The sequence below is a fragment of the Lissotriton vulgaris genome, chromosome 11 (assembly GCF_964263255.1).
Source record: "Lissotriton vulgaris chromosome 11, aLisVul1.2, whole genome shotgun sequence".
In the NCBI taxonomy this organism is placed as follows: Eukaryota; Metazoa; Chordata; class Amphibia; order Caudata; family Salamandridae; genus Lissotriton; species Lissotriton vulgaris.
The window spans coordinates 414257614-414270196 of record NC_141699.1 but is presented as its reverse complement, the minus strand read 5'-3'; the positions used below and the strand labels follow the sequence as shown (position 1 = coordinate 414270196).

Sequence of the window (12583 nt, the reverse complement as noted above, 5' to 3'; positions counted from 1 at the left end):
TCTTAGTCCTTTGTTCTGGGAAATAAGAAAAACAGGCCGACTCCCTCCATCTTGGAAGATCGCGATAATTTCACCAATCTATAAATCAGGGGACAAGTCCCACCCCAAAAGTTATCGGTTAGTCGCCCTCTTGGACAATGATGCAAAATACTTTGCTGAGACAATGCTGGATGAGCTAAAACTTTGGGCGGAAGATAACTCAATCATTCCCCTAAATCAAACTGGTTTCTCTAAATCCGTGGGGACCTCGACAAACATAATAACAATGGCTTTGTTAATTGATAAGGCTGAGGCCACAAGAAAACCACTACATTTATGCTTTATCGATTACCGGGCAGCCTTTGACCATGTGAACCGACAGAAACTCTGGTTGAAACTGGCAGGCTGGGGCATTCCCCAGGCTTTATTGAACCTGTTAATCAACGTGCACACTGAAACTTGGGTGCAAGTAAAGTTTGGCGACGGGTGAACGCTATCTAGGAAAATTCCAACAACAAAAGGCCTTAAGCAAGGCTGTGTACTGGCACCAACGCTATTCAACCTGTTTCTTGCAGATCTGATCCCGTTATTAAACGCCTGCAACACACACTCCCCAAAGATTGGGAATCTAACACTACCATGTCTGCTTTACGCTGATGACCTAGTATTGATTAGTCAAACGAAGGTGGGTCTGCAGCGTCTTCTAGACATCACGTTCTGATACTCGGAGGCTAATGACCTAACCATCAACCTGGAGAAAACGAAAACCATGGCAATCAAAAAGAACCCGAAGAAAATACCTGTCTGGTTTTGGGATAAGATCCAAATAGACTCAGTCTCAGAGTATAAATACCGGGGGGTGACCATTGATAAAGGGGGGCATTTTGTAACCCAAATAGATGTAATTTAAAGGAAAGGCATAGCCTTAGCTGCCTCAATGAGAAACTTAAACTTCAGAATAACGAGCCCCTCACTTGCCCCTCTGATTGAAGTTATACGAGCACAACTTCTTCCGACAATAACCTACGGGAGCGAGGCAGAGAGAGGAAGGGATTCCAAGCTCTCGGACACCGTGGTTGGTAAAGTATATAGAATGGTCTTAGGTCTCCCTACACGAGTCTCTCCAGCACAAATCAGGCTCGAGGTTGGAGTGCAAAAACAGACTATCGCAAGCAAAGGTGCAACAGTCATTTTCTGGGACAAAGTAAGGAAATCTAATCCAGGTACCCTAAACTGGCACTTATGGACTGAGCTACAACAGAAACAGTCATCTCCAGCAGCGAAATATTTAGCTACAAGTGTGTTAATCCTGGGCCTTATCGACCTTCGGGCAACCCCAACAAGCCATTGTCTTCTTAAAAAAGCTACAAAGAAAATTGTAAAAATGGAATCTTGGATTGAAGGCAAGGCAGCCCCAGCAAAGAGGTCGCATGGCTGGATGACCCTGGGCACATTCCGGTAGATGCATCAAAGTTGTCATTTGCGATTCCTTATTTGCGAAAAATAAGGAATCGCAAATAAGGAATCGCAAATGGCAATGCATCAATAATTTCGCAATTTTATTGAGATTCGGTAAAAATCGCAATTTTTACCGAATCCCAATAAAATTGCGAGTTTCAAATAGCGAATTCGCAATTCCCATTCATTCCTATGGGCTGAAATGCCCATAGGAATGAATGGGAATTGCGAATTCGCAATTTGAAATCGGAATGCAACAAAGCCTTTCAAGGGTGGAGAGGGGGGTCCAAAGGACCCCCCCCTGCACCCATGAAATGCACTTTTACATGTGAGTTACATACACACATGTCCTAAGGACATGTGTGTCTGTAACGTAGACGTTTAAAAAATGCATTTTTATGCGTTTTTACACATTTTTGCAAATTACCACGAAGTTCAACTTCGTGGTAATTTGCATTTGCAATTTGTAGAATCGCAAATGTTGTGAGGATGATGCATTGCATTTAAGGAATCGCAAATTTGCGATTCCTTAAAAGCAATCGCATTTTTGGAACTCGCAAAAAATAGCGAATTTCCAAAAATGCTTGATGCATCCCAGAAACCAATTTAGGAAGTGCAAACGGCCGATTTTTGCGATTCGCACCGTTTGCACTTCCTAAAAAGGTTGATGCATCTAGGCATTACTCTTCTCAGGCTGCACAAAAGTACTTAGCTTTCGGGTTCGCCAAACATATAAAAATTACATTTTTTAAATACAGATTAGGCTTGTTTCCATGCACAAACCACTTTCCACATTGGCTGAAAAAACAATCTGATTCTAACTGCCGTCTGTGTGGGATAGCGGAAGAAGATATGCTGCATCTCATCTGTACATGCAAAGACCTAACAGAGGAAAGGAGACAGCTTTTAAAACCTCTTTTCAATCAGAGAAGCATCCGTACACGGTGACAGGCCGTGTTAGCGTGCTTTTCACCTGGGGACCCGCAACTTAACTGCAGGTTTCTGAAATTTTTAGGAAAAGTGGAGAAGAAAATGCTAAATCAGATCAGCACTGCAGCTGACAAGGAAAGAGACTGATGTTGCTAGAATAATTATTTGTTCTTTTAACGGACTGTAAATATTATAATGTCTTTTAATCGATTTTGACTCTTGAACTTGCAATGACTTATTTGTAGTATTGGTTTTAAGTAACTCTGCTAAATAAAATTTAACTTAAACTTAAAAAAACAAAAAACTGTAGACTGCTTTTCGCAGCCAGTCATACAGATAGGGAAACACAGGAATCCCCGACCTTCTGAGATGTGCTGCCACCACCGCCATCATCTTTGTGAAGACCCGAGGTGCAGAAGTAAGACTGAATGGAGGGACCACAACCTGGTAATGTTGAGATCCCACCATAAAACAGAGATACTTCCGATGCGACTTCAGAATGGTAATGTGAAAATACACATCCTATAAATCGATCGACACCATCCAGTCTTCCTTCTCCAGTGCAAGAAAAACCTGTGCTAGGGTCAACATTTTGAACTTTTCCTGTTTGAGGTAAAAATTCAAAATCCTGAGGTTGAGAATCGGCCGTAAACAACCATCCTTTTTGGGAATCAGGAAGTACCGGGAGGCGCACCTCTGACTTTTCTAACTCTGGAACTATCTCGATTGCACCCTTTTGAAACAATGACAGAACTTCCTGCTGGAGAAGAAGAAGATGCTCCTATCATGGAAAGGCCCTGACTGGGAGGGAAAAGAAGGGGAAAACTTCTGGAAGGAATTCTACGATGTTTAAAACCAAGAGGTTTCTAGTGACAGACCTCCAATGAGGTAGAAAATAGGTCACCCATCTTCCCACAGGACAAGTATGCTCTAAGATGGTGAAGCTAGAGCAGCTTCCCTGCAACAACGATCAGAGAAGCAGAAGAGGAGGAGGAGACTTGTTGCCGGGCAGAACCCCGCAGGTGACCCCTGGCCCTTACCCTGTAGGATTTAAACAGAGGATTTGTCTGCTGCTGTGGTTGTTGTCTGCCATGAAAGGACAAGTTCTTAGCAAAGCCCTGAAACCTGAAGAACTGTCTATAGTTCCTGGACTGGGTCTGAAGTCCTAAGGTCCTTGCTGTTTGTCAGACCTCCAGGAATTTCACTTAAAATAATCTGCACCTTGTTGGTTAAGAGATGTAATAAGATGAAAGATGGATGAGATAAACATTTCTCTTGGAACACGTCATGGCAGAGAAAGAACTCTTAGATGGCTGCCGACCTTTTAAGCCAGTTCGCGGTCTAGCTTACTCACCACACACTGTTTTGTAATCTTGATAAAGTGCGCTCCACTTGGGGAACTCGCACTTCACTGAAGTATTTTCGGAATGCGCACCTAGTTATAGTCGCTCCAGGAATATAGTTTACATTCCATTTGCGTCGCGTAGTTGCATACGACTTTCACTTCTACTCAACTTCAGCCTGTCGGGTTTAGGCAATCCCCACTTGTGAAGGAGTTTGGAGAGAGTATCTGGTACAGAGCAGCCTCTTGCATCCTAAGCCTCGAGTCTGCGCTCTCCTTCTGAAGCACATGTTTCTGTTGGCGTTTCCAGTTGAGGCTCTCCTTCTTGTCACAGACGAGAATATTAGAAATGGAAGGCGCCAACCCCCATCGGGGAATGGCGGCGTTAGTGGCAGCCAAAGGGCCGACCCGGAGCCGGGTCACTTCCGGGTTGCGTGACCCGGAAGTGAGCGTTGTGTCGGGACCAATGGGAACAAAGGACGAGGTACGCCCCGGAAGTGTTAGTAGGGCGCGAGGCTTAAAAGCCCGCGACCAGCATAGAGGCCCCCTCTTTGTCCGCTGATCATCCAGGAGTCGGACGTCTCCAAGAGAAGACATCGTGGGAGCATCGCGTTGGAGTATACAGCGAGAGTTACCCCGACTCGTGGTTTAGGTTAGCGGGCCTTGCAGTGTGTGCTAGATTTCCTTACAGCCTTTTACAGCCTTTCGCGTTTAGTTTCTGGATTTAAAGGTTATTGGCAGGGGGGGGGATTTGCAGCGGTAAATCCTCGTGTCCGGGGGGGGAGGGCGAGCGCTGGCGCTCGATCATTCGATTTCCTAGGGCCCGGGCACATCCGTGGCGCGGTGGGCCTAAAAAGCCTTTTGCGTCTCTCGATAAGTTTTTTTTTTTTTTAACGTTGTTTTCTTTAAGTGCAGGATGCCGTCGAAGAAGGTACCGAAGGGTAAACAACCCGCAGCCAAGAAGGAGGAATTCCTTGCCTTTACGGAGCTGCTGGAGTTCACAAGAGAGAAGGGCATGGATTGGGTACTTAAGAATATGAGAGATGGGGCAAAAGCAGATGCGAACTCTCAGGAGGAGAGGGGGAGAGGCAAAAGAACGAAGCAGGCCCCAGGAAAGCTTAGAAGCTCGGCAAGAGGCAAGCGATCTAGGCCAACGGATTCACGACCAGTATCACCAGGTGAGGAGGAGGCGCCAGAGGCAATTGATTCGAACTCAGGCGCAGAAAATGACACAGATGACGCCGATGGGCAGTATGAGGCAACTAGGCCTACGCTGATAGGAGGGTTCCCCGTCTCTTCTGAGGGGGGGTCCGGTCCGCACGGTATGTTACCGCAGTAGTGGCACAGCCGGGTAGCGGAGTGTCGCAAGTCTGGGTTCAGCCCGGGGGGGTCGCTCAGTTACCAGGGATGCAATTATGTGGGTCACATGGACAGGCGATAGGTAGCAGCCCGGTAAGCTCAATGTTTCCCGCTTACTCAGCTCACGGGTCCCCCTTAGCGATGACCGCTTTCTCCAACCTAGGGTGTCCAAGTCAGGGCTCAAGGGCGAATGCAGTGGGTGAGGTTCCGGGTCCCTCTAATGGCCAGATGCATGGAGGGTTGGGGGGGGCAACCAGCTGGTTCCCCATTATTAGCTTTCAGCCCTCTAATGTTTGGTTCTTCCTCGATGACCTTATCGCCATCCGGGGGGATAACGTGGCATGTGCCAGCAGATATGAAGGACAGGATACTCAGAGGCGAATACATAGAAGTTTTCGACCTTATCAACGCGGGGGTGGCGGCCGGGAAGCCCAAAGCCGGAAAGGAGGGAGATTACAATCAGAAGAAATCATGGGTAGAATGGTCCATGAAGAATTGGATCACGGGATTTGCAATATATGCCGCTGTTATGCTTGAAAAATATCCTGTTTTAGGCCCACAAATGATGAGTTATATATCATTGATACATGGAGCGGCAACGGAGTTTCCAGGCCAGGGGTGGCTGAAATACGATAAAATGTTCAGGCAGATGAAGGCAGTCCACCCGGGTATAGCATGGGACCAACGGGAGATTAATTTGTGGCATACAGTCTTTTATTCCACCCCTTCAACGCCTACCCCAGTCCCCTCAACTCAGAGCCAGTCCTTTCGGACTGACAAAGGGGTCGGTGAGAAAAAACAGGCCTGCTGGCAGTTTAATAGAAATGAGTGTACCAGGGGGGTCTCATGTAAATTCAAGCACTGCTGTTCCTACTGCGGGGGTACCTCTCATCCCGAGATTAGGTGTTTTAAGAAAACCGGTAACCCCAAAGAACAAGCCAGCCACAGTGCCCCAAAAGGAAAGCCAGCTAAGACCCATGAAAAAACTACCAACTCCAATTAAGCGGCATGTCCTGACACACCTCCTCAGTAAGTACGATAATCTTGGGGAGGCTCAATTCCTACTGCAGGGTTTTACAATTGGCTTTCGCATCCCGTCTTCAGCCCCACCTTCCATTGTCCCACCTCGCAATCAGAGCTCAGTGTTGCGAAATATGGAGGCAGCTCGAGAAAAGATCATGAAGGAGGTAGCGTTGGGGCGGGTTGGGGGTCCGTTTGCAGAACCACCTACCCATAATCTGGTTTGCTCCCCTTTGGGTCTAGTTCCGAAAAAGGAGGAGGGTAAATTCCGTCTGATCCATAATCTGTCGAGTCCCCCAGGGCTTTCAGTCAACGATAAGTTAGACCCGGATCTGTGCTCAGTGAAGTATACCAAATTTGACACGGCTATTGAGAAATTGCAGGCATTAGGGGAGGGAGCTCTAATGGCTAAAGCCGATATCGAATCAGCCTTTCGATTACTGCCCGTGCACCCGGATGACACCAGGTTCTTGGGCTTCACATTCGACGGTAACTATTTTCTGGATTTGTGCATGCCTATGGGGTGTTCTATTGCCTGTGCAGTTTTCGAGACTTTCGCAAGGTTCCTAGAATGGGCGGTTGAGCAGTTTCTGGCCTCGGACAACTCACATGCGGTAGTCCACTACCTGGACGATTTTCTGTTCATGGGCCCCGAGGGTTCCCAGTCGTGCAGGAAGGCCCTGCTGGGCTTCCAGCGCTTGGCTGAGGCGCTCGGAGTACCTTTGGCGGCGGAAAAAAACCGAAGGCCCGACCACGTGTTTGACCTTCCTGGGCATAGAGATTGATATGACAGCAGGAGTGTGCAGGCTGCCAAAAGTCAAGGTCGATGCCTTTAGGGCCGCTATTGATGGCTGCCTGGGGGCAAGGAAGGTAACCTTACATCAGCTACAAGTTCTTTTGGGTCAACTGAACTTTGCTCTGCGGGTCATTCCTATGGGCAGGGCCTTCTCCAGGAGTATAGCGAGGGCGATGTCTGGACTACGGGCCAAACACCACAGAGTGAGGCTCTCAGCCACAGTTAGAGAGGATCTTATGATTTGGAAAAGTTTTTTGAGGGACTTTAATGGCACGGTATTGTGGCGAGCAGCCTGTTCCTCTAATACGGATCTTGAGCTGTTCACCGACGCTGCAGGTAGTATTGGTTTCGGAGCTATATTCGGTCAAAAATGGTGTATGCAGTGCTGGCCAGATGACTGGATCGAGCGAGGCCTGACTACTAACATTTCCTTCCTTGAACTTTTCCCCATAGTGGTGGCTTTGCACTTGTGGGGAGATCTGCTGGCAAACAAGAGTATAGTATTCTGGTCAGACAATATGTCCGTAGTTATGGTGATTAATAGCCAGAGGGCCACCTGTATTTGGGTACTCAGGTTGTTGAAGGAATTGGTTTTGCAATGCCTGAGCCATAATGTCCAATTCACTGCTAAACATGTTCCAGGTGTCGAAAACAAAGCGGCTGATGCATTGTCTCGTTTTACGTTAACAGAGTTCCGGGAGCATTGGCCCCAGGCGGAGACGTCAATGTCAGCTTTCCCAGCGGAGCTATGGAAGTTTGGTGCCCCACAGCCCCCGAGTTGATATCTGCATCCTTGGCTCCAAGGACTATGAGTATGTATCAGAAGTCATGGGGGTCGTATATGGCATACCTGAGGGGTGTGGGTGTAGCGGACATCTTTGCCCCCCAGAGTGTACTAGGCTTCATCGTGCAGCAGAAAGAGCAAGCGAAGTCGGTAGCATTCATGAAAAGGCAGCTGTCGGCTTTAGCATTTTATGCGGGTCTACGGGGGGTGTCTGATCCGACTAAAGACCAGAGAGTTAGAAGAGCAATGAGAGGTTGGGAGCGCCTAGCGCCCGGGGAGAAAGATTGTAGGAGGCCGATAAACGTAGAAAAACTGATAAAAATCTTAGGAGCTCTCCCCTTCGTATGTTTCTCCCAGTATGAGACACAGTTGTTCCGGGTGGCCTATACCTTAGCCTTTTGTGGGGCTCTGAGGATTTCAGAATTACTCCCGACGTCTAAATCAGATAGGGAAGGGGGTCTGAGGTGCTCTGATATAATCGAGTCCAAAGGAGTCCTACGGCTAAGGGTGCGGAGATCAAAAACGGATCCGCTGGGTAGAGGTACCTGGTTACAACTGGGTAGAGTAGAGGGCGAGCCCTTCTGTCCGGTCAATTTGCTGAGGGTATTTCTCCAAGTTAGGCCCCAGGGAACTGATGGTAGACTCTTGATTCATGAGAATGGGTTACCCCTTACCAGATTCCAGTTCACTCGGGTAGTAAAAATGGCCTTGGCACGGATCGGAGTGGATCCGGCCGAATTTACATCACATTCGTTTAGAATTGGAGCAGCGACAACGGCTGCTGGCCTAGGCTTACCCGAACAGGTAATAAAAAGATTGGGTCGCTGGAAATCATCTTGTTATGAACGTTATATCCGCCCGCAATTAGTCTGACGTATCTTTCGGTTGCGTCCCCTTTTTGTGAAAATCGACTGCCTGTATCTCTTCACATTTACTCTTCATATTTACTTTAGGTACCTCCCCTAAGAGAACCCAAATCTGTTGGTGCGGCCACTCCTTCATTCGCAGGGCCGGGGCGCACTTCGAAAAAACACTCAGGGACAGGGTGACCATGATGCGAGGTTGTGACCATCATTGGGTGGGAATTGGCGGGCAGCGCCTAGCGGACGTCCCGAGGGATGTAAAAGCGGCTCTGGCAAAAGGCATGCCTTCGCCAGACGTATTCGTGTTGCACTGCGGAGGCAACGACATGATTCCAGGCGGGAGGAGAGAAGTGAAGGAATCCCTGTTTTCTACCCTAGCAGCAATCAAAAACATTTTCCCAGAAGCTATAGTACTGTGGTTGGAAGTCATCCCGAGACTCGTGTGGGCTCGGGGCGCACCCATGAAGGCAATAAACAGATCAGTCAAAAGACTGAACCAATCGGTGGCGGAAATCCTGAAACAATCGAGTATTAAAGCGATTCGCCATAAATTAATTCAGGCAGAAAGGCCGGAGTTATATGCAAAGGACGGAGTCCACTTGTCGGAGGCGGGTATGGAGATCTTTATAGAAACAGTCCTAGGAGCCGTCTCCGAAGCTCTTGAGCGCAGGGGGGGGAGGTCGAGTTCGCCAGTAAGCTCCTCGTCCTGTGGCGGGGTTCCGGACAAGAATACCACGGGAACTTCTTGTCTAGAGACAGTTAACTCTGAACAGGTTTGCTAAATCAGTATGGACTCTGGGCTGGCGGGAGAGTTGGGGCCGATCTGCTGGTGGCCTTGGCTTTTCAGCCCTACCCCAGAGGCCGCTGGTTGCCCAAGTGGGCGCTTTCCTCACCTGCGGCTCTGTTGACCAGAAGGGGGTTAACGTATGGGGCAGGTGATCTGGATTGTGGCCTGCTGGCGCAACCCTGAAGTCAAATAAAAGGCCCAGTGGAATGGGCGGTGAATGTATATATTGTATTATAAGTGCAAGTTTATTCCTAAATACTGTATTTGAATATGTACGAATAAATAAAGAGATTGGTGGGTCAATGAGGTAATTGACCAGAGAACTTACATTTTAATAAACAAGCAGCACACTGCAGAAAATCAAGTACGACTCCCGAGTTTGATGTGGGGTTGGGTCCTTGTAAAGCATGCAGTGTGGCGGGGGGAGAATGCACTTTGTCTGACATCTATGGAAGGCGCCAACCCCCATCGGGGAATGGCGGCGTTAGTGGCAGCCAAAGGGCCGACCCGGAGCCGGGTCACTTCCGGGTTGCGTGACCCGGAAGTGAGCGTCGTGTCGGGACCAATGGGAACAAAGGACGAGGTAAGCCCCGGAAGTGTTAGTAGGGCGCGAGGCTTAAAAGCCCGCGACCAGCATAGAGGCCCCCTCTTTGTCCGCTGATCATCCAGGAGTCGGACGTCTCCAAGAGAAGACACCCACCCACCCATCCCTATTAATAAGGATTCGATTAGGGCAGTAGCGGGGTTCCGGACAAGAATACCACGGGAACTTCTTGTCTAGAGACAGTTAACTCTGAACAGGTTTGCTAAATCAGTATGGACTCTGGGCTGGCGGGAGAGTTGGGGCCGACCTGCTGGTGGCCTTGGCTTTTCAGCCCTACCCCAGAGGCCGCTGGTTGCCCAAGTGGGCGCTTTCCTCACCTGCGGCTCTGTTGACCAGAAGGGGGTTAACGTATGGGGCAGGTGATCTGGATTGTGGCCTGCTGGCGCAACCCTGAAGTCAAATAAAAGGCCCAGTGGAATGGGCGGTGAATGTATATATTGTATTATAAGTGCAAGTTTATTCCTAAATACTGTATTTGAATATGTACGAATAAATAAAGAGATTGGTGGGTCAATGAGGTAATTGACCAGAGAACTTAAATTTTAATAAACAAGCAGCACACTGCAGAAAATCAAGTACGACTCCCGAGTTTGATGTGGGGTTGGGTCCTTGTAAAGCATGCAGTGTGGCGGGGGGAGAATGCACTTTGTCTGACATCTATGAAAAGCGGAGTTTCCAGCTGACAGCCCAGCCATTTGATGAACGGAAGAAATTCCAGACATAAGTAACAATCTATGGCAGTGTGACTAACAAGTGAAAAATCTACGAACTATAGACTATATGAATAAGAGAGCTAAGACTGAAATTCTGTAAATATTCTTTGGAAACTTACCTGAACGAACTCTTGATTTCTTTCCCCAGAAGAAAAAAAGAAATTACATGTAAAAGGTGGAACTATAATGCATTTACAGGTGCATGTATCGATAAATATTGTTTTAGTGAAGGTTATGTGAATAAGAGGAAATGGAAATAGAAAGGTTTCATTTCAAAGGTTAAAAGGCCTATCAACAGAAAGACAGGTAGGTTATATTTTGAAGAAGAAATATTAATAGTATGAAATAAAGTTAGAATAGAAATTAAATAATTGTTGTGCTTAGTTTCCTCAGGTTCTTCAAGATTGTTAAGCTTAAAGGAATTAATTACTAGAGAGAGAGCGTTATTCAACATTTAAAAGAACTCTTAAAATAAAGTTCAGAAGAGAAGTCTAGGATTCAGGAAGAATTGGGTAGGTTGTAAAAAAGACTAGAGATGTATTCATAGAATTGAGGTAAAATAGGGGTTGCAATAATTGTTGTATTTTTAGCCTTCTAGGTATTCCCAAACGGAAAGAAAACAATTGAGCAGACCAGGCAGAATCTGGAAGCCAGAAGTCCTGACAACCTCTTCTGTTGTGTGTTGTTTTATCCACTCCCCCTTCCCACTGGGGGGGTTCATTTGGAGACCAGATTGGTAGTCGGTCTCCGTAGGATCTATTAGAGGGATTTGGGAACCTTTGCCTTCTGTTCCTGTGAAAGCTCCAGGTAAGATTACCTGGCATCTTTACACTGTTGCCTTACTGTCCTTAAATCGTTTAATTGCAGAATCCGCCTTAGCTCCGAACAAACAGAACCCATCAAAGGGAAAGTCCAGCAACGTAGCCTGAACATCGCGTTAAAAACCTAAACCCCTTAACCAGGCATACCTTCTTGTTGCCACTGAAGACCCTATTGCTCTGGCCACAGAGCCTGCTGTGTCCTGCACAGATTGATAATAATAAATGTTTATTGTTTAGTTAGTTAAAACCATAACAATTTAAGGCAAATACCAAATGCAAAAAAAAACGAAAAAGTGAATAAGATAAAAATAGAAATACATTAAAAAAGAATTAAACATACAAGTCTCTTTGTCTCTTCATAATATTTTTGAAAGTCAATGTTTAGAAAAAGTTCTGTGCATGATGGAAAACCATGGTGCTGTGGTTAGCACAGCTTATTAAATACTGTAAGAAATTTTATCAATCTGCCGTTCAGTGGAGGATCTGAGGGATTTAGGCATGCCATTATTGTGGCTCTACAGGATCTAATGCCTCTGTCATTGAAGCTTGGTTTTAAAATCCTAGCTCGTTCTTTATGCAGTTTCTTGCATATGCAAATTATGTGAATAAAATCTTCTTTGTGAAAATTGCACAGCCGACATGATTTTATACCTGTATGCACCCAGGCAGGCTGGTCCGCCAGAAATGGTAGTGACCCAAAGCGAAGAACCAGAAGTTGCTTTTTTACTATGATAGAAAATGTATCGCTCAGATATGCTGCTGGTGCAAGTAGCTTATAGTTGTTAAACATCATCCAAGCGTGCGCCCGCGATCTAAAAATATTTATGTCTAATGTTAACATATGGATTTTTGAAACTTTATTTAAGACTTGTTTAAAAGATTGATACAGTAGATTTTTATCCCATAGGTCCTTTGTACCTGTGATTAAAAGGGATTTGTACAAATATTGACTGAAAGGGGAGCTTTTTTCCTCATTTAATTCAGACCAGAGGGCTTCGTTGATTTGTGATGTAGCTTTATTTTGCTTCAGGCGATACCAGGTTTTCACAGTTGTGTACATTCTGCCGATCTCTTCATTTATTAGGCCGAATTCCAGGCGCACCTGGGCTGGAGAGGCGGATCTTTGA

At 46.7% G+C, this 12583-nt stretch overlaps 1 protein-coding gene across 1 annotated transcript; it reads left to right on the top strand.

Annotated features, from left to right (window-relative positions):
• Positions 1 to 265: 265 nt before the first annotated feature.
• On the top strand, positions 266 to 8541 carry LOC147679906 (uncharacterized). Its single transcript, XM_086942482.1, has 2 exons — positions 266 to 448; positions 8026 to 8541. The coding sequence occupies exons 1-2, from the start codon at positions 266 to 268 to the stop codon at positions 8539 to 8541; spliced, it is 699 nt and encodes a 232-aa protein (XP_086798608.1).
• The last annotated feature ends 4042 nt before the right edge of the window (positions 8542 to 12583 follow it).